Source organism: Coregonus clupeaformis, chromosome 15 (assembly GCF_020615455.1).
Source record: "Coregonus clupeaformis isolate EN_2021a chromosome 15, ASM2061545v1, whole genome shotgun sequence".
Classification (NCBI taxonomy): domain Eukaryota; kingdom Metazoa; phylum Chordata; class Actinopteri; order Salmoniformes; family Salmonidae; genus Coregonus; species Coregonus clupeaformis.
In genome coordinates this window covers 44,224,932-44,247,518 of record NC_059206.1, presented here as the reverse complement: position 1 = coordinate 44,247,518, position 22,587 = coordinate 44,224,932, and the positions used below count along the sequence as shown (strand labels likewise).

At 45.2% G+C, this 22,587-nt stretch overlaps 1 protein-coding gene across 1 annotated transcript; it reads left to right on the top strand.

Moving 5' to 3' along the window:
- The first annotated feature begins 428 nt into the window (after window positions 1–428).
- LOC121582353 (protein phosphatase Slingshot homolog 1) lies at window positions 429–21,775 on the top strand. The gene is made up of 15 exons (XM_041898085.2): window positions 429–938; window positions 2,555–2,592; window positions 7,221–7,321; window positions 8,244–8,308; window positions 8,413–8,534; window positions 8,630–8,698; window positions 9,273–9,338; window positions 9,826–10,020; window positions 10,409–10,502; window positions 11,132–11,260; window positions 13,449–13,495; window positions 13,734–13,880; window positions 14,120–14,320; window positions 18,438–19,074; window positions 19,365–21,775. The coding sequence occupies exons 1-15, from the start codon at window positions 858–860 to the stop codon at window positions 20,622–20,624; spliced, it is 3,252 nt and encodes a 1,083-aa protein (XP_041754019.2). The 5' UTR covers window positions 429–857; the 3' UTR covers window positions 20,625–21,775.
- Window positions 21,776–22,587: the final 812 nt, after the last annotated feature.

The following is a 22,587-nucleotide window of genomic DNA, read 5'->3' as shown; positions in this document are numbered from 1 at the left end:
ATGGAAATGCCCGAAAAAGCAATAAAAGTTAGCTAGTATGGGCAGGCAATATAAGGAGAGAGAGGGGGAGTAGATTTGATCAAATTCAACTACTTCAACTAGTCATTGAATAATTGTAATTCAGTAAGGACGTAATCCAAAGGGAATTAATAGCATTCTCATAATATAAAACACAAAAATGTGAGAGTGGGGGAAAAAACGACAGACCTATCTAGCCGCATCGCCATTTATAGTGACAGGTCACGTGGATACACTAAGGGTGTGGCGTGACACACTGTAAACATATTTGTGATATTAAGCATCTCAATCACATCACGTGAAGGGGAAGGAGTTCCCATAGGTCGTTCGGCGACCAGTTACTAAAACGAAAGAGAACCGGAACATCCGGTTGATGGGGACTCGGCAGAGAATGGTCTGTGGTCTGTAGTCTCAAATTATAGTCTGGCCAGAATCACCTTGACGACATTTGCCCAATGACAGCACGCACGCAAATTGAAGCGGCCAATCATAGCATCCGGCAGTAAAACAGAAGCGCATGTAATTTCTGCTCCGCATGCAACCTGAGATGTTTTGTTTGTCTGCGTGATAAAGTGGCATATGACACAGATGGATGAAATGTTATACTTGCCTTTACAACTATAAATGACTGTTCTAAAGCGAATTGTGGAGGATGAGCGAGGCGGAAGCCGGTGATGGGTTTATCAGGATGGTGAAATCAGGGGCTAAAAATATTTAATGCGATCCTGAGCTTTTTCTCCTGTGCTGCACAGGGACAATTTCGGCGCATCTTGTCCCAGAGCAACGCGCCTTCCTTCTCCCATTCAAAGGACTCCCCTCTTCCGTAGCAGCAGCCCACAATGGCCCTGGTAACCCTGCAGCGCTCTCCCACCCCCAGCGCAGCATCCACCGCCAGTACCGCCACCACCAACGCGGGGGAGGTAAGTGGAAACTGTCTAGCGCGGGGGTTGTTCGCTATAGGCAGCGCCGTGGAGGAAACGCCGGGGATGCGCCCTATACCCACGTCCCTCATCCACTAGGCCCAGCATTGCAGAGAACGCGTTCAGCTGTCAATATAATTTTTGAAATTTAGTAACGTTTTATATAACACGGTAAAACAGTTTTGTATGGACATTGTTTAATAGTTGACTTAATGGAATCCATGGCGTTTAGAATGGTCAACTAGTCCAGCCCCGCGACGTTAGCTTGTAAACAAAATCTGAGCCGGGGATTAGTTACCAGAACAATGCATTCATTGCATGTGGCAGCATTTTATATCTGCCTTCAGCTTGTGTGGTTTTAAAGACAAATATGCGTTTATACAGTAGGTACTTTAATGAAAGCATTATCTCAGGCTTTTGCACATTTTGAAAGTCATTTGTTTAAATTCCTTTGCTTTGGCTTGCATATGGAATAGAGTGAGATTTATCAGAATTGTACAACTACGTACTTACCTAGTAATATGCACCGTGACATCACTAGTGAGTCAGGGATGCTGCGGTTGGTACCCGCTCGTTTTAAGGGTTCAACTCACTGGCAAAATACTACGGTGGCAGTGGCAGGTGTGAGCTAATATTTCAAAACATATGAGATCATAGATAGTGACATGGTATGGCCAGTAGAGAGCGATGATACACTGTATTCAAAATTCAATGCAAGTGTATTGAACGTTTAAAACCTAAGTTCAGTTAAAACATACACAGTAGTACAGCACTCGGGCTTCTGATCTTCCTTATGAAGCATATGATGCATTTTTTTTAGACCATGACTTTCAAAGGCCAATGAACCCATCATGGCTTGAATTCCTATCGTGGCAGGCAATTGCGCACACACACATGGCTGACTGCTGCAGAAATGATGTCATACTAATTACATCATTAAAGATACTGCTGCAGAAATGATTTCATACTGATTTGGTGACCTACAGTATAATCCTGTGTATTCCTCTCTTCTATACCTGAAAGTATCTAGAGAATGTTGCTACAAGTGAGTGGATTAGTTTGAGCTGTTGGATTAAATAACCTCTTCGACATTACCACAGATCAAGCACAGAGTTTAGGCCTATGTCAGTGCTCTTTTGGGCACCATAACCTCTGTAACCTTTCATGGAACACAGAGAGAGCTTTATGCAGATCTCTTACTTAATGCAACGGACAACCACAATTACTCTGCCCTCTGTCCTCAGGGAGTTACAGCATTGCTCTAACTGTTACTGTACAGTAGGCCTTAGGACTTTATTTAGTTACTTGTTCACATAAATCAAAAACACCATAGTAATGGTCTATATACCCAAACCTTTAAAGAAAAGGATTCTCTGATGTCCCCCACCAGTCGAGGGGAATCCTCTGAGTCATTCTACTGTGACATTGTGATGAGGTATGATAGCAAGGTCAGTAAATGGAGCATATAAGGAAATAGCAGGTCATAATATGGTCATGTGCTGCTGTTGCGCAATCCATGCTACGACTGTACTGTCTGCACAGCAATGATGGAAGGGTTAATGTTTCCAGTGGGCCCTACAGTATATGTATAATTTATCTTTGTATTTGTCTTGCAGGATTTTGGAACTGATGATGACCGGAGAGCAAATCAGAGGTAAGCCAGGGTTGGGAATTCCAGGGTTGAGTTACAGCAGGAGGCACACAGAAATGTCCTGGAGAAATAACATGGACGCTGGTGCTGAATTACACATATTGTAGGTCTATGTTGGTCTGGATGAAGAATTTATTATTCCTGCTTTAATGTTATATCCATTAAAAAGCATAGGCCCACACCTTGAATGCTTGCAAAAGGGATGGAACCATTGTAGTCCATTACAGTAGTACATCAGAGGACCCTTATACACCCAGATGTAGGCCTAGTTGTATCCACGGTAATAACAGTGATAATGGTTCAACCCTCAGTTACCATTCCCATCAACCACCATCATACATTCCATCAAACCAGAAACACTATCCAGCTGTATCGCAGAGCTGGGGGTGAGTAGCACAGATGGAATCCTCTGCTCGGCTACAGCAGGATGTGATGTCATGGTGTTGTGCCGGGGCTTGTTTTGTTCTAGATTAGACTGTCAGAGTTTCTTGGTAAGAGAGGTGATAAGACTTATTCAGCCATGTTGTTGTAGTAGGCCTAGTGTTGGCTGCACACTCAGTTCTCTAGTCCAACCTGGCTGGGCCAGGGGGGTTTCAGTCTTACACAACATATTCCCCCATCTGGTAGACAAGATACACACATTGACAAGGTAGAATACATTATTGGTGGTACCAGGCAGATAGAGGAATGTTTGAAAGTTGGGATGGAGTCAGATTTTGATGATGTAAAATGTTTCCTCAGAGCTGCTTTTGCCTGCTCTCTCAAATTATTGATATGAGTGGTTTTGCATCAAGCATCATTGCATGTTATTTTTTGGTTAAAAGGCTAAAGCAGGGGTTCGCAAAGTGGAGGTGCTGCAGGGGATCCGCGGCCAGATCAAAAATAATCATAATTTATATTTTATATTACTAACAACAGATTAAATACATTTTGGCCAAGGGGTCTGGAATATGTTTAGAGTGTGCAGGATTGCAGAATATTAGCTTTTAAAGCTGCAACAACAAAACATCTCTGCCTATGATGATGTGTAGAATTGCAGGAAATTTGTTTGAAAACTGCAAAATTTTCACTCTGATGTCAAGGGGCAGGCCTTTAAAATGTTCCTTCCCAGGACCCGAGACTTGGTTGGTCTGGGTGCTGAAGTCATAGTAAAACGCCTGGTATGCTATTTTTATCTAACTCAAGTTGTGTTCTGATTATGAGGAGATCCCTGATGAAATTGCTACCACAAAAGGAGTCCCAGACCCCAAAAAGTTTGAGAACCCCTGGGCTAAAGCAAAGACTTGAGTTGAAAGTGATAAAGAGTCACCAACACAGAGACACGCTGTAGGGCGGAATAGTCACACCATTGATTATTGAAAAGTCTGTTTTGGAAGCGGCCCTGCCCAATCCACATTAGACCTGCTCCTCTCGTCCTCTCTCAGTCCTGAGGACCAAGTGATGTCAGCGAGTCTGCCTCTCTGAGCAGGTTAGCTTTTTTCATCATGAATCTTGTTCTTTGTGTGGTCACTAGCTAGCACAGCCACAAAGTCATAAAATCTGATTTTAAACCTAACCTTAACCACATTGCTAACCCTAATGTCTAACCTTAATTTAAGACCAAAAAGCAAATTTTTGTTTTCATGAATATTTACAATATAGCCAATTTTCACTTTGCAGCTGGCATATCTAAGGGGAAATCGTTCAGGTCTGCCTGCAGGACAAGACTCATGACAATAAACGTCAACCTGCCCTCTCTGAAGGCCGTACTGTATCAGTCAGGCAGAAACCTGATCCACATTCTACCCTCCAGCAGCCCTTGGTTCTCACAGCACCATGCTTGCCTCAGCCAGAAACCCCAAGCACCAGACAGGGTTATGCAACAGCCAAAGAGAGAGCTCACCTCACGACTGGAAATGTATGTGTTCTTACGTGCAGGGACTTAGAAAGAGGAGATATCCTTGGTATGTGTGTTGTCTAATTAGCAGCATGCTTAAATTGCTTCACACTCTATGTTTGGAATGTTATGGCATTGGATGTGTTCTGTGAACGAGTTATGCTTCATACAAAGTTGAATATGCCACTCAGCGAGTAGTATGTTTCCTTTGGCTCAGTGTCTCATCAGAGATCCTCTGGGATCCTTCATGTCAAACAGCCTCAACTCTACAGACGCGTGCTTTGTAGACTGAAGCTGAGCCGAGCTAGATTCCCTGCCACCCAACCCAGCCAACGCAAAATATGCTTGAATAGAGCTTTTGTGAAGGAGTGTTGCGGAGGGAGTGCTGATTGCTCAAGCGCGCACTGTGAGGAGGAGATAAACAGCAGAGCTGAGCAGACACCGCAGAAGTCTGAAGACTAATCCTCACAACACAGACAGACAGGAGGGAGACACGGACACACCAGGCCAAGACAGGATACATGATCAGACTAGTTGAACCCAATCTGCACCTTTTTTACATGAAAAAAAGAAGAAACCCAGAGCAATCTTGGCTATTGTGCTTCAGAAGCCAAATGTAGTTTCTGAGGCACAAAATGGTTGTGAATGTAATTTTTGCACATGGATGTGCTATGAAGCTATAATTTGTGAGGAAGCCAGTAGACGCCAGAGAGCTGCAGAGGGACTGAGGGAGAGATTCAGTAACCAGCATCAGGATGCATCTTGTGGTGGAGCCCTCGCAGGAAGCCATGCTTACCATGCTGCCTCACTTTGTGGAGAACGCAGTCCTGACTCAGAGAGAGATCTACCGAATGTAAGTCCTCAGCACACTCACTCCAGGATAGGCTATCCTAAGTGTATCTCTCACTGGCATTATTACCTTGATAAGTGGTAGCAAAGATGGTTTGAATGGTTGTAAGTGTATGTATTGTGCAACCTGAATTTTCTGTATTAGTCATTGGTATAAAAGTGTAACATACATTTTTATAGCTCTGTGCTTTTTTTCCAATGGTTGACAACTTATTTTTCTTAAGACATAAATACAAAGTGTACTTTAATCTTACATTTGATCGTACTTTTAGAATTGCTTACGGGTATTGTTTTAATGGCTGTTGAGATATCTTCTTGAGTGTCTACTGTTCCCAGCTGTCTTAGAGACATGGGGACAGACTCTGATTGTTCTCAGTAACAGTAGCTGGAGCCTATTCAATAATCTTTCACTCTTGTTTCTGGATTGTGATTATTGATACAGTACATCCCATTTCCAGTACATTGGTCATTTTAAAGATGAGCTACATAATATTATGTATTATGTACCCAACTGATTTCCTGCGGTACCCCGCTCTCTGACATCTTGACCGAGGCCACCCTCATGATCCTCATCATCATCCTCATCTTTTCAGGACATTCTGAAAAGAAACAATACCACATAACAGTAACAGCTGAGCAGAAACAAAAGTTCTTGTGACGGACCCACTCTGTCATACCAGGCTTTGTGTGGTGGCAGAGCGAGAAGGCAGCCTGCCTGTTAACAAAGCCCAGCTCTGATCCTCCTGGTCAATGTTATGGCCAGCGAACACTTAGCTCTGTTTCTCCTGGACATTGCGGAGTCCAAGGAAAAAGTAGCTTTAATCCGGGGGTGGTCAGTGCCTCCAGCACAGGGCAGTCAGGAGAGCCCATCCCTGGTCAGACAAGGTAGGGATGGTGCTGGCCGGAGAGAGGACATATTACAGTGGTGGGCACAATTATCTGCCCCCCGAAAGGTCAGGGGACCTAATCATATTCTGTCAGTTCATTATCTGAGGGAAATTTTTCATCAAGGAAAGGTCTCTAAAGACTGCTGACATTCACTTACTGATGAGCTCAGAATGTCCTTTTCTGCTGGTCACTGAACCTTAGAAAAGCAATTAACAGCCTTCCCACCCTGTCTCTTTCTTCCACTGTAGCTCTGCTCCCTGATTTTTCACTCTGTGTGTTTCTACATTTCCAGGCCATTTGTCTCTATTCCTGGCTCTAGAGAAAAACAGCCTCACTTATTGATAAGTGAGAAGAATACTGTGGGTTGGACAGTTAGTTGAACCACATCAACCTTAGGATAGTCTGCAGCAGAGCTTCCACATAACTTTCTATGGCTGTTTTACCTCACTGAAGTGAACTCACTGGTGTCTGTCAAAGACATGGAAAGTAAAGTAGGGAATGGCTGAGTAATTTTGCAACAACAGACATCCTGTTAATCTGTAGACCTACATAAATGGAACACAACAAAACGGGGAAGAGAGACCCAGCAGCTGTAGAATGGAGTGAATATTTCTAATGTCCTCTGGTCTAGAGTAGAACGCCGTAGAATTACAGTGTCCCACAGACACTGCTTAAGCTGTTTGAGCAGTACAATGATTTGCCCAAAATGCTATTTAGGCTTTCTGATGATCTGTTGCCTACTTACAGTACAATATGTACTCTTTCTTTCACTTCTCAAATGAATGCTTCCCCATTCTCTGTGTTACAATATCAAACCGCTAGATTCTGATGCTGTCTGAGACGTCTGTAAACCCTGTTTCCCTGTCTGTCTGTCTGTGTGTGTTTCCCTCTCTGTCTGTGTGTGATTCCCTGTCTGTCTGTGTTTCTCTGTCTGTCTGTGTTTCTCTGTCTGTCTGTGTTTTCCTGTCTGTCTGTGTTTCTCTGTCTGTCTGTGTTTTCCTGTCTGTCTGTGTTTCAGCCTCAGCGAGAGCTTCTTCATGGTCAAAGGAGCTGCCCTCTTCCTGCAGCAGGGCACCAATGCACTGGGACCCAAGACACCCACTCACCACAAACTCGCAGGTAACTACAAACACTCTTGACACACACTGGGCCCATTGTTCAGTGAACTGTGACAATGCCACTGCTAAAGCTCTATTCAAAGAAAAGGTCATATTTGCTGAGGTTGGCTTGGCCTTTGTGGTGGAGCCTGTGTTTAACCCATGTTCACTGAATGATTACCTGGCCTTTGATTGAGTGCCCTCAAGGCAGGTATTGCTTTTAGCATTAAGGGGCTTTGTAGATCTGGTTTTCTAGATCCTGCTTGTTTGATTTTCCCATCAAGATATTACATAAGCTCACCAAGCTGGACTAACCGGCCCGCAGTGCAGCTGATGTTACCTGTAGGTCTATGTGTGTCTGATACAGCATGTCTCATAGCAGGGTTGTTGTTGAGATTTGTTAGATTGGGGGAGTGCTATCCCCTCATTTTGGAGTCCAAACACACCCCTCCCCTCTCCTCCCCTATGATACGCAGGTTAATCACAAGATCAATGTGAGGAGCACTCCGGATTCCTTGATTACATCACCAGACGTTCAAGTCAATGCTTAGCTCTGATAAACCTGGCATGCATTTGTCTGTGTGTTTACGCATATGACTGACTGTGTTTCTGCATGTTTGTATCAGTTTAGCTGAGGGTTGTACTTGAGATGAGATGTTCTGGTACACCATTCCCAATTATTTTCATGTCCTGTCATGAGATGTTCAGGCTTTGCTCTGCTCAGTGTAACTTCAGTACAGACATGTGTTGCTGTGGTTGGAACTGGATCAACCTGCAGGTGGGTATAATCGGAGGTACTAATCAAAATAGGGGCCTGGATAGCAGAGCGGGACATAGTTATACAAGATATGGCTGATGGGTAGATAGGTTTGATTGATCAAGGCCACACCACCTGAAGCAGTAGAGTGGATTATGGTACAGTATGTGGTTCTCTTCTCTCCCAGGTGACTTACCTCAACACCTGCAGGTCATGATTAACACCCTCCGCTCTGAGGACCGCATTAAACTGGTGAGTCAAATCCCCATGAAGGACATCTCAAATGTACTTACCATCCATTTTGATTGACACACAGATGCTGCACAGTGTAACCTATTCCTCCTGCTGTTCCCCAGGCTGTACGGTTAGAGAGTGGTTGGTCTGACCGTGTGCGGTACATGGTTGTGGTCTACACCAGCGGTCGCCAGGACACAGAGGAGAATATCCTGCTAGGGATGGACTTCACTGATAAGGACAGGTACCCACCCTTCTTTCCTCCTCAGCCAGCAGCAATACACTGCAATGTGGCTTGTTATCGTAGAGAAATAATGTATTCTGTTGTATTATTCCCAGTAAAAGCTGCTCTATCGGGATGGTGCTACCGCTATGGAGCGATACGAAGATCCATTTAGATGGAGATGGGTAAGTCATTTTAGTCATTTAGCAGACGCTCTTATCCAGAGCGACTTACAGTTAGTGCATTCATCTTAAGATAGCTAGGTGGGACAACCACATATCACAGGCATAGAAAGTATATTTTTCCTCAATAACATAGCTGTCAGTAGAGTTACCCCCCACATACGTATACATGGAACTTTCCACAAAGGTTTGGTATGTGTCACACACAGTACATCCCATAGACAATCAAGCTGCATTCACACCGTTAACCATGAAGTATCTATGATCGTTAAGCCCGTTCAAACGGCTCAGCCCTGTAAGTGACACAGAATGAGTTAATCTGCCCTCCAGTGGGCAGTACTGTCAACTACAGCCGTTTTCATCCCTCCATGTGGCAGATGAGTTCTTGCTGAGCTGTTAAAGTCATCCCTCTCTCTATGCTGGAGGAATGTTCCATTGGGTTGTTTCCTGAATAGTCCCCTGAGCCACTATAGCTCAGCCCCTGTTTGTGTTCCCAAACCACTCTCTCTCAATCTCCCTCTCTCTCTATCCATGAACCCAACCTTATCCTTCATCCTCCCATCTTCTCTCTCCTCAGAGGATTTAGTGTGACCACAGGAGGACGATCACATGTCTTCAAGCCTGTTTCTGTGCAGGCCATGTGGTAAGTGTCTGTTTTGTGTTTTTATTTGATACTGTGTTTGGGTACTTTAAAATATCATTGTCTGGTGACCTTATATTCCCTGAAACCATACAGTGACTCTGTCCATGGACTGTACTGTACCACCTTGAGCTTGTGGTGTTGGTTCCATCTTAATATCAACAATAAATGGAAGGAAAATCATAAACTACTAGTGGAATTATTCAGGCAGGTAACACTGTGTGATGCTAAAAAAACGCTGACAGTGTTGAGTCCATGCACCATCTACTGGTTAATAGACTGTTAGAATTTGTTTTCATTCTTAGCAGACTCATATTTTGCTCTGGATTTGACAAGCCGCCTTAATGTGCTCTGAATTTCCTGCCGTCATTAAAAATCAATGATCGAAAGACTTGACTCTCCATATCATTAGATCAGTGGAATAGCTGCTGAACAGTTGCTGTTCTGAACCTGTGCTATGACTGAGAGCTTCTTCTACCTGTGTCTTCAGGTCTGCCCTGCAGATCCTCCATAAGGCATGCGAAGTGTCTCGCAGGTACAACTACTTCCCAGGGGGCATGGCCCTCACCTGGATGGGCTACTATGAGAGCTGTATCACCTCAGAGCAGAGCTGCATCAACGAGTGGAACGCTATGACGGACCTGGAGACCACACGGCCTGACTCACCTGCCATGTTCGTTGACCGGTAAGACCTCAGTCATCCGATTTAGTGAAATTCAGTTCAATTATTTTAGGATGATTCATTTCCAGTTACAGTACCTTCTCAGATTGGTAATGTATGTCCATTAGGGCGGCAGGTAGTTTAGTGGGTAAGAGCGTTGTGCCAGTAACCGAAAGGTCGCTGGTTCTAATCCCCGAGCCAACTAGGTGAAAAATCTGTCGATGTGCCCTTAAGCAAGGCACTTAACCCTAATTGCTCCTGTAAGTCGCTCTGGATAAGAGCGTCTGCTAAATGACTAAAATGTAAATGTAAAAAATGTGTTAACCAGGCCTTTTTTTAGTTGAAATTAAATGTGATTACATGTATTGGTTACATTCATAATTGTATTAATATATTGACGTATGTTGATCAGGCCAACGGAGAGCGAGAGAACCGAGTGTGCAATCAAAGCCAAACTACGCAGCATCATGATGTTCCGGGACTTGGAGAATGTCACTTCCAAGGAGGTACAGTGAGCTCCAAAAGTATTGGGACAGTGACAAATGTTTTGTTGTTTTGGCTCAGTATTCCAGCACTTTGGATTTGAAATGAAACAATGACTATGAAGTTAAAGTGCAGACTGTCAGCATTAATTTGAGGGTATTTTGATCCATATCGGGTGAATCGTTTAGAAATTACAGCACTTTTTGTACATAGTCCCCCCATTTTAGGGGACCAAAATTATTGGGACAACTTCACTTATGTTTATTAAAGTAGTCAAAGGTTTAGTATTTGGTCCCATATTCCTAGCACACAATGATTACATCAAGCTTGTGACTCTACAAACTTGTTGGATGCATTTGCTGTTTGTTTTGGTTGTGTTTCAGATTATTTTGTGCCCAATAGAAATGAATGGTAAATAATGTATTGTGTAATTTTGGAGTCACTTTTATTTTAAATAAGAATAGAATATGTTTCTAAACACGTCTATATTAATGTGGATGGTACCATGATTATGCATAATCCTGAATGAATCGTGAGTAATGATGAGTGAGAAAGTTAAGAGGCATAAATATCACACAGATGAGTTTGTTGTGACTAACTCTGGATGGTATAGTACAATGGTGCAGCCTAATACCTGATATGCCCCCCTCAGATCCGTGTGGAGCTGGAGCAGCATATGAGCTGTAACCTGAAGGAGTACAAAGAGTTCATCGACAACGAGATGCTGCTGATCCTGGGTCAAATGGATAAAGCCACACTCATCTTCGACCACCTCTACCTGGTGAAAACCTTTCCCTAACTTGACATCCTAATTGTCTCTTTCAAATCAAATCAAATGTTATTGGTCACATACACATTTTTTGCATATGTTATTGCGGATGTAGCTTGTGTTCCTAGCTCCAACAATGCAGTAGTATCTAACAATTCACAATACACACAAATCTAAAAGTAAATTAATGGAATTAAGAAATATATAAATATTAGGACGAGCAATGTTGGAGTGGCATTGACTAAAATACAGTAGAATAGAATACAGTATATACATATGTATGTAAACATTATTAAAGTGACCAGTGATTCCATGTCAATGTATATAGGGCAGCAGGGTTGAGTAACCGGGTGGTAGCTGGGTAGTGATGGCTATTTAACAGTATGATGGCCTTGAGATAGAAGCTGTTTTTCAGTCTCTCGGTCCCAGCTTTGATGCACCTGTACTGACCTCGCCTTCTGGATGATAGCGGGGAGAACAGGCCGTGGCTCGGGTGGTTGATGTCCTTGATGATCTTTTTGGCCTTCCTATGACATCGGATGACACCGCCCCTGGTGATGCGTTGGGCAGACCACACCACCCTCTGGAGAGCCCTGCGGTTGCGGATGGTGCAGTTGCCGTACCAGGTGGTGATACAGCCCGACAGGATGCTCTCAATTGTGCATCTGTAAAAGTTTCCGAGGGTCTTAGGGGCCAAGCCGAATTTCTTCAGCCTCCTGAGGTTGAAGAGACGCTGTTGCACCTTCTTCACCACACTGTCTGTGTGGGTGGACCATTTCAGATTGTCAGTGATATGTACGCCAAGGAACTTGAAGCTTTCCACCTTCTCCACTGTGGTCCCGTTGATGTGGATAGGGGGGTGCTCCCTCTGCTGTTTGCTGAAGTCCACGATCAGCTCCTTCATTTTGTTGATGTTGAGGGAGAGGTTACTTTCCTGACACCACACTCCGAGAGCCCTCACCTCCTCCCTGTAGGCTGTCTCGTCATTGTTGGTAATCAGGCCTACTACTGTTGTGTCGTCTGGAAACTTGATGATTGAGTTGGAGGCGTGCTTGCCCACGCAGTCATGGGTGAACAGGGAGTACAGGAGGGGGCTGAGCACGCATCCTTGTGGGGGCCCCTGTGTTGAGGATCAGTGAAGTGAAGGTGTTGTTTCCTACCTTCACCACCTCTGGGTGGCCCGTCAGGAAGTGCAAGACCCAGTTGCACAGGGCGGGGTTCAGACCCAGGGCCCCGAGCTTAATGATGAGCTTGGAGGGTACTATGGTGTTGAATGCTAAGCTATAGTCAATGAACAGCATTCTTACATAGGTATTCCTCTTGTCCAGATGGGATTGTGCAGTGTGATGGCGATTGCGTCGTCTGTGCATCTATTAGGGCGGTAAGCAAATTGAAGTGGATCTAGGGTTTTCAGGTAAGGTAGAGGTGATATGATCCTTAACTAGCCTCTCAAAGCACTTCATGATGACAGAAGTGAGTGCTACGGGGCGATAGTCATTTAGTTCAGTTACCTTTGCTTTCTTGGGTTCAGGAACAATGGTGGACATCTTGAAGCAAGTGGGGATAGGGAGAGATTGAATATGTCCATAAACACTCCAGCCAGCTGGTCTGTGCATGCTCTGAGGAGGCGGCTAGGGATGCCGTCTGGGACAGCAGCCTTGCGAGGGTTCACGTCGGCCACGGAGAACGAGAGCCCACAGTCCTTGGGAGCGGGCCTCGTCGGGTGCACTGTGTTATCCTCAAAGCGGGCGAAGAAGGTGTTTAGCTTGTCCGGGAGCAAGACGTCGGTGTCCGCGACGTGGCTGGTTTTCCCTTTGTAATCCGTGATTGTCTGTAGACCCTGCCACATACTTTTGTATCCCTAACACAGGGTGGCAGGTAGCCTAGCGGTTAAGAGCGTTGGGCCAGTAACCGAAAGGTCGCTGGTTCGAATTCCGAGCCGACTAGGTGAACAATCTGCTTATGTGCCCTTGAGCAAGGCACTTAACCCTAATTGCTCCTGTAAGTTGCTCTGGATAAGAGCGTCTGCTAAATGACTCAAATGTAAAATGTAAACTAACTTGTAACTACAGTCCTCCTCGCTAACCTCTGAACTCCTGCCACAACTCTCACTGTAACCCTGGTGTAGTTACAGTTAGTTTGACCCTTGTAACCTGACTAAGTTGTCTTGATGCGCATTCCTTTGTTTTGTCTTTTCTAGGGCTCTGAGTGGAATGCCTCCAATCTAGAGGAACTACGGGATTGTGGGTGAGTGGGTGTCTCACAAACACTAAAGCAATGTCTAGAACTGCTCCCTAACCACCAGCCCTGGCTCACAAACATAGTGTTGTATTATTCTGTATTCCCATGCCAAGGACAATACATGTATATCAGGTAATTGTTCCATCTCTCCTTCAAAAGGCCTACCAATACATAAAGGTATGTTGTTAGAACATTGATAGCACCACTGAACTAAATACTGACATGTTTTTTCTTCTTGATGCAGTGTGGGCTACATCCTCAACGTGACCAGGGAGATAGACAACTTCTTCCCGGGCACGTTCACCTACCACAACATCCGGGTGTACGACGAGGAGGCCACAGACCTGCTGGCTCACTGGAACGAGACCTACAACTTCATCGTCAGAGCCAAGTGAGTGCCTACTTCTCAAACAAACTAAACCCAACTCCCTGAATAGCTCAAATGTATGGCAGCTTGTGAAGCGTTTACCACAGAACATCAATAAAGATAATGTAGGCTATTAAATAGTGGGTAGTGTCTCGGTCTAAGTTATTCTATAAACTAAAACTATGTGGACAGCCTAGTAACTATGGATAAGACTTCTTCTAAATGAACAGGCTTTCAATGTAAAACACATTATTGCCCCACAGGAAGAACCACTCTAAGTGTCTGGTCCACTGTAAGATGGGTGTGAGCCGGTCAGCCTCCACGGTCATAGCGTATGCCATGAAGGAGTATGGCTGGACTCTGGAGAAGGCTTACAACTTTGTGAAGCAGAAGAGGAGCATCACTCGGCCCAACGCTGGCTTCATGAGGCAGCTGGCCGAGTACGAGGGCATCCTGGATGCTAGGTGAGTCAGTCAGGGTATACTGGGGTACTCTACAGGTATACCGTAAAACTTAGATTAATAGCCAGGGCATTTGTTTGCTTCAATCACACACAACCGGTGCTTATTTGAGCCAGGCGTGTATTTCCTTAATGCACACAGCTTTTGCTCAATACAATTTTGAAAAGACTACCACACTGTTTGTGACCAGTATAAATATTAGAATAACAAATCCATCGCAGACTTGCAAAGACTAGGCTGCTTATCATACACCCCGATTTCGTGCTTCGGCACCATTCTCACTCGTTGCGCCTAGTTGCGCCTTGTATGTTGAGCCGACCATGTCAAACCACACTGCTGTCTCATCCATGGCAATGATGTTGCTCTCCTTTTTATCTTATTTCGCATAATCTTTACGTTACTGAAGTTCACTCATAAACAGTTGACTTAGACCCTGCGTTTATTTGAAATAGCCGTTTATTTGCTGAAATGTGTGCAGATGCCCGGCTATTAAAAGGGACAGACGGCTATTTGCTAAGTTTTACTGTATATAGAAAGTGTTCACACCCCTTGACTTTTTCCACATTTTGTTGTGTTACAGGCTGAATTTGAAATTGATTTAATTGAGATTGTGTGCCACACAATACCTCATAATGACAAAGTTGAATTATGTTTGTAGACATTTTTACAAATTAATAAAGAAAATGAAAAGATGAGATGTCTTGAGTCAATAAGTATTCAACCCCTTTGTTATGGCAAGCCTAAATAAGTTCAGGATTAACAATGTGCTTAACAAGTCACATAAGTTGCATGGACTCAGTGTGCAATAATAGTGTTTAACTTGATTTTTGAATGACTACCTCATCTCTGTACACCACACGTACAATTATCTGTAAGGTCCCTCAGTTGAGCAGTGAATTTCAAACACAGATTCAACCACAAAGACCAGGGAGGTTTTCCAATGCCTCGCAAAGAAGGGCACCTATTGGTAGATGGGTAAAAAAAAAAAAAAAAAGCTGACATTGAATATCCCTTTGAGCATGGTGAGTTTATTCATTACACTTTGGATGGTGTATCAACACACCCAGTCACTACAAAGATAAAGGCGTCCTTCCTAACTCAGTTGCCGGAGAGGAAGGAAACCGCTCAGGGATTTCACCATGAGGCCAATGGTGACTTTAAAACAGTTACATAGTAAAGTGAGGATGGATCAACAACATTGTAGGGTTATGATCCACTGCACCACTCGGGAGACAATAACACATATGGAATCATGTAGTAAGTGTTAAACAAATCAAAATATATTCTATATTTGAGATTCTTCAAATAGCCACCCTTTGCCTTGATGATAGCTTTGCACACTCTTGGCATTCTCTCAACCAGCTTCATGAGGTAGTCACCTGGAATGCATTTCAATTAACAGGTGTGCCTTCTTAAAAGTTAATGCATTTGAGCCAAGCAGTTGTGTTGTGGCAAGGTTTTATTTTATTTTTATTTTATTTCACCTTTATTTAACCAGGTAAGCCAGTTGAGAACAAGTTCTCATTTACAACTGCGACCTGGCCAAGATAAAGCAAAGCAGTGCGATAAAAACAACAACACAGAGTTACATATGGGGTAAAAAAACAAAAGTCAAAAAATACAACAGAAAATATATATACAGTGTGTGCAAATGTAGCAAGTTATGGAGGTAAGGCAATAAATAGGCTATAGTGCAAAATAATTACAATTAGTATTAACACTGGAATGCTAGATGTGCAAGAGATTATGTGCAAATAGAGATACTGGGGTGCAAAAGAGCAAAATAAATAACAGGTAGTTGGGTGGGCTAATTTCAGATGGGCTGTGTACAGGGGCAGTGATTGGTAAGGTGCTCTGACAACTGATGCTTAAAGTTAGTGAGGGAGATTTTTGCAATTCGTTCCAGTCATTGGCAGCAGAGAACTGGAAGGAATGGCGGCCAAAGGAGGTGTTGGCTTTGGGGATGACCAGTGAGATATACCTGCTGGAGCGCAGACTACGGGTGGGTGCTGCTATGGTGACCAATGAGCTAAGATAAGGCGGGGATTTGCCTAGCAGTGATTTATAGATGGCCTGGAGCCAGTGGGTTTGACGAGCGAACATGTAGTGAGGACCAGCCAACAAGAGCGTACAGGTCACAGTGGTGGGTAGTGTATGGGGCTTTGGAGACAAAACGGATGGCACTGTGATAGACTACATCCAATTTGCTGAGTAGAGTGTTGGAGGCTATTTTGTAAATGACATCGCCGAAGTCAAGGATCGGTAGGATAGTCAGTTTTACGAGGGCATGTTTGGCAGCATGAGTGAAGGAGGCTTTGTTGCGAAATAGGAAGCCGATTCTAGATTTAACTTTGGATTGGAGATTCTTAATGTGAGTCTGGAAGGAGAGTTTACAGTCTAACCAGACACCTAGGTATTTGAGGTAGGGGTGGTATACAGAAGATAGCCCTATTTGGTAAAGACCAAGTCCAGTCCATATTATGGCAAGAACAGCTCAAATAAGCAAAGAGAAACGACAGTCCATCATTACTTTAAGACATGAAGGTCAGTCAATACTGAACATTTCAAGAACTTTGAAAGTTTCTTCAAGTGCAGTCGCAAAAACCATCAAGCGCTATGATGAAACTGGCTCTCATGAGGAACTCCACAGGAATGGAAGACCCAGAGTTACCTCTGCTGCAGAGGATAAGTTCATTAGAGTTACCAGCCTCGGAAATTGCAGCCCAAATAAATGCTTCACAAAGTTCAAGTAACAGACACATGTCAACATAAACTGTTCAGTGGGGACTGTGTGAATCAGGCCTTCATGGTCGAATTACTGCAAAGAAACCACTACTAAAGGACACCAATAATGAGAAGAGACCTGCTTGGGCCAAGAAACACGAGCAATGGACATTAGACCGGTGGAAATGTGTCCTTTGGTCTGGAGCCCAAATTTGAGATTTTTGGTTCAAACCGCTGTGTCTTTGTGAGATGCAGTGTGGGTGAACATTCCCACCGTAAAGAATGGAGGAGGAGGTGTTATGGTGTGGGGGTGCTTTGCTGGGGACACTGTCTGTGATTTATTTAGAATTCAAGGCACACTTAACCAGCATGGCTACCACAGCATTCTGCAGCAACACGCCATCCCATCTGGTTTGGGCTTAGTGGGACTATCATTTGTTTTTCAACAGGGCAATGACCCAACACACCTCTAGGCTGTGTAAGGGCTATTTGACCAAGAAGGAGAGTGATGGAGTGCTGCATCAGATGACCTGGCCTCCACAATCCCCGACCTCAACCCAATTGAGATGGTTTGGGATGAGTCGGACAGCAGAGTGAGGGAAAAGCAGCCAACAAGTGCTCAGCATATGTGGGAACTCCGTCAAGACTGTTGGAAAAGCATTCCAGGTGAAGCTGGTTGAGAGAATGCCAAGAGTGTGCAAAGCTGTCATCAAGGCAAAGGGTGGCTATTTGAAGAATCTCAAATATAAAATATATTTTGATTTGTTTAACACTTTTTGGGTTACTACATGATTCCATATGTGTTATTTCATAGTTTTGATGTCTTCACTATTATTGTACAATGTAAAAAATAGTAAAAAATTAAGAAAAACCCTTGAATGAGTAGGTGTGTCCAAACTTCAGTACATTTGAAAAAGATTCTAAAAACATGTTTTCACTTTGTCATTATGAGGTATTGTGTGTAAATGTGTGAGAAAGAAAATATATTTAATCCTTTTAAATTCAGATTGTAACACAACAAAATGTGGAAGAAGTCAAGGGGTATGAATACTTTTTCTCACGAGGAGTATCTGCCATTCATTTACATTCTCACTCCACTGCAGTCATGAGGTATTCAACCGAATTATGCTCAACCTAACTCGCTGCCTAGAGGTCAGATCAAATGTGACCGTTAAATTACCACAGTAGCTGTCTAGACCGGGTCAGCTAAGGTAAGCAGTCTGTAAGGTTATTAGTGTATTGCTAGAGAGACTACAGACTGCAGATCATGGGGACTGAATGATCCTTCTAAAAACTTTATTAGTTGCTAAGCATCACATTATGTCTATGATGTCTGTCTGTATACTGTACAATGCATATGCTCTGTACCTATGGTCATTCTAACCCCGTCCCCCAGTAAGCAGCGCCACAACAAGCTGTGGAGGCCCGAGGGAGGGGAGGACAACCCTGATGAGGCGTCTGGCCAGTGTTGTGGTGGAGAGGAGACCCCCGTGGAGGGTGAGGCCTGGGGGGGAGAGGGCTGCGGAGCCTCCCCCTGCCGGGGCTTGGGCCTGGAGGTGGAGCCCTTGGACCCCCTCAACTACAACTACTACTTCAGACGGCTGTCGGACACGGCCCTAGACAGCGAGCCCTCCACCCCAGTGCGCGGTCCTCCCCTGCTGGGCATGGAGAGGGTGTTTATTGAGATCGAGGATGTGGAGAGGGACGCCCTTCTGGAGGACGAGGGCTTCCCCATGGCCCAGCTGGCTCTGCCCGGGGAGGGCACCGCTGCCCAGACCTGTGGGGGCCGCCTGGAGCCCTTGGAGGACATGAGGCTGAGGCTAGAGTTCAGCACGGTGGAGGAGGAGGATGAGGAGGAGGCACAGAAGGAGGAGGCAGAGATGGCCGCCCTGGCTTGGACTCCTGCAGGAGGAGAGGGAGCGAGGGAGGACGAAGAGAGGAAGGAGCAGGTCAACATTAACCGCTTTAACAACGAGAACGCCAACAACAGTAACCGCCTGGCTGCCAAGCGCAGCTGCCCCGCTACCTTCGACGTGAGTGGGGCAGTCAATAGCTACCTGTATCTATAAAAAATGATGATGTAAAAGTTGGGTTAATTTTGACTTGAACTGGCTTGGGGTTAGGGTGAAGATATTAAGCTTATATGAGGGTAATTGTAATGCCTTGTAATGCCTAATGTTTCTGTCATTGTTTGATCCCATCCATTTCAGGGATCATCATCTTATAGGTGTCATAATATCTGTGTTTTATTAGCTTCGAGACCTTAATCAGGTCCCTCTGCCTGACCATGCATTCCCTCCCTCGCTCTCTTTCTTCTGTTTAGGACAGTGCTAGCACAGGAAACCCTTACAAAGTGAAGCCCTCCTACCAGTCGTGTAAAGACTGCCTGCGTCTGCCACCAGGGCGGCGCTGTGAGCGCCCGGCAGGAGGCCGCACCCACCGCCTTAACCCCACACGCCACTGCGGGGTGGTCCCCACCATCTCCATAGACCCCCCTGACACCCACTTCACCAACACCCCTGCCCCCCACTCCCCTTGCACCCTCCCTGCCACCATTGCCCGCCTGGAGGCCTACCGCCAGCGGCTGGTGTCGCCCATGAGCTGCGAGGAGCTGCCTCGAGACAGACACTGCTCCCTGGAGACAGAGGACATGGACGAGCTGCAGGAGGATGAGGAGGAGGAGGAGGAAGAGCAGGAGCCAAGGCCAGGCAGGGAGGCTGGGACCGGAGCCATCACGGAGCTCACATTTATGAAGCTCAGCCTGGGGGGGGAGAGGCCAGTGGGTCAGCCTCCTAGTGAGGGTGTGGAGTTGCAGCCTGCTGGGGTGGAGTTGGAGCCTCCTGGTGGTGATGGAGTGGAGCTACAGAGGACAGGGCTGGAGCTGGGGATGGGGCTGGTGAGGCAGAGAGCAGAGCAGCTGGAGAGGCTCTCAGGCCTGGCCATGGAGGGTCTACTCTCAGGGGCTGGGCTGGCTGAGCAGATGGACCTGAACTTGGCGGGGGAGGAAATGGAGGTGGAGGGGGGTGTAGGGGTGCATTCTGAAATCCCCATTCCATCTACCAGCTGCACAGTCACAGCCGCAGACCCCCAGATAAACACCACTCCGGTGTCGTACCCCCAGGGGTCCGCCCAGACCTGGACCCCCGTGTCCTCCCCCCACGGCTCCACCCTCACCCGGAGCTCCAGCAGCGACAGCCTCCACAGCAACCGCGGGGGACACCAAGGCCTGGTCCAGCAGCGCACCCAGGAGATAGAGACCCGCATGAGGCTCGCCGGCCTGACTGTCCCCTCCCTGCTCAAACGCTCCAGCTCCCTGGCCAAGCTGGGAGGCCTCACCTTCTCTACCGAGGACCTCTCAGACCTGGCTGACGATCAGGCCCAGCTGTTCTCCACCGAGCCCCCAGCCTGCCCTCTCCACACCAGGGGGAGGGTTAGCCCTCTGAGCCCCCATCCACCCCCAGGAGCTGACTGTGTTTCCAGTGTGTCTACTCCAGACAGGTTCCTTGTGTCTAAACCACCAGACAGTGTCAGAGCAGAGGGAGCAGGTTTGAAGGAGCAGGGAGAGGTTTGCCAGGTTTGCTAGAGGTGTCCTGGAGACATGCCTGGAGATTCCTTTCGGTCTCTCGAGACATATTAGCAGCACATTAGCTGGAAGAAAGAAAAATAACAAAATAATTCCTATTATACATACATGTACTCTGTTTATCAATCCAAATAAGAGATACTATTTGAGAAGGTACTCTCAAAGGAGCTCAATGAATGTGTGCAACTGAGCCTCTGTTTTGATTCATTCAACATCTCCTCATGTGCCCCTGAACAGACTGACTGTTGAATATTGAATCCTCACTCACTGTATTTTCCTCTCCCGTTTTTGTGTCGCAGAATAACAACTTCATCATATGAGCATCTTCCTGCCTCTTCAAGCAAAGCAGTGTACCTCAGTCGGAACACAAGCATCTCAATAATATTTTGGTCCATGACTGTTTTTGTTGACTTGCCTCTCTTCTCATAGACTGGCTCAACCAGCCCTCCTCCATTGAGGTACTTCATGGAATAATGTCTTGAAAAGTGGTCAATATTCTATTCATGACAGTCTAGTGTTACACAACGTGTCCTCGTCGTCGCGGCTACAGCCTCTTGAGCATGCTAGGGATGATGGGAAGAAATATTGACGAAATCCTTTTTTCCATTCTCTCCTGGATTCCTTTGTTTCTTTTGAGGCAGTTTAGAGGGAGCATATAAACGTTGGATTTGTTTCACCACTGCTGTGCAATGGCAATAGGTACAGTAGTTCAATGATCTGATTGAGAACTCATCATCATCCTTGTATGGTTTGAGAGGATTTGTGGGCAACTGAAAGAGTTGAAATTGTTTTGGGATTGGATTTCACAACGCTGTATTACTCTACTTTACCACTGATAGTCCACTGTCCTCTCCTCTCCAGACCAGCTGTAGTCAAAGCCATACTATGTCTGACACCATGCTTTTCTTCCTCCATCTCTGCATCAATCTCAAAAGGCAATCACATACAGTAGGTTCAAGTTTTTCTGACAACATTGATCTTTTATTTATTCTCCTCCCCTCCCTATTCACACACGTTTGTGCTACTGCACAGTAGATGTAGGAGCTTTGTGAAACCGGCTTTAATCAACTGTCATTGTGCCAGAGCAACATTGGACTACCTTTATTTGTACTGTAAAAAAAAAAAAAACGGAATCGTTGCCATACATTGAAGCAGAACTACTGTCACATATTTGTTTGAACAGCTTGTTTTTGCTTTCCCAGACCTGGGAGTTCCAAATGTGACCCAGCAGTTTTTGTGATGTTAGCAGCACAGACTAATGGGCTTTAGCTGGATATGTTTGGGGCACAAGAAAGAACCAGCTTTTCTCAGCCTTTTGCATTAGCAGAGCAACGCTAACAGCCAAACAAGGAAGTTAGGACAAAAACAAGCTGAGGCATTGGAAGGAACAGACTATTATCTACCGTCATAGTTGCTCAGAAAGGGGTAACAATTCTACTTTCTGTTGCAGTCAGTCGAATATCACTAGCTAGCTACTAGGATCTTTGTTCGTTTAGAGCAGACATGAGAAACTTCCAAAGCTGTCTGTTAAGCAGTAGTACAGTACAACAGGCCAAGTCTGACTGGGGGCACTGCCATCCCGCATGCTGTTTGACCAATGTTCCCTTAACTTATCCTTTATTTATCAGTTAGTTAGAGTATTTATTTTGTACGTGTTCTAATTTGATAAATTGGCACATATTATGCAGGTAGTTGAGTTATTTGTGGCCAGCCTAAACTTACTTTGCCACAAGGGTATTATTATGCTTTGGAAGATGTTTGGCTGTTTATAACTACTGTATTTGGCATGTTGAGTGTGCAAGGATAAAATGTGTGATGATTGGCAGTGTGTGTGCAGGCGCTTGCATATATCAGGAGTAAATTACCATGGTTGTAATATGAGTGCTATGGGAAGATGGAAAAGCTGGCTGTGTATGAGTGCAAAACAACTGTTACTCTTTTAAAGTAGGGGATCAATCAACAT

Excerpts from the sequence above, each read along its gene's own strand:
- LOC121582353 (XM_041898085.2), top strand. The coding sequence starts at position 858 with ATGGCCCTGGTAACCCTGCAGCGCTCTCCCACCCCCAGCGCAGCATCC. Across the intron at positions 939-2,554 it reads CCACCACCAACGCGGGGGAG|GATTTTGGAACTGATGATGA; the intron begins GTAAGTGGAAAC and ends TTTGTCTTGCAG. Across the intron at positions 7,322-8,243 it reads CACTCACCACAAACTCGCAG|GTGACTTACCTCAACACCTG; the intron begins GTAACTACAAAC and ends CTTCTCTCCCAG.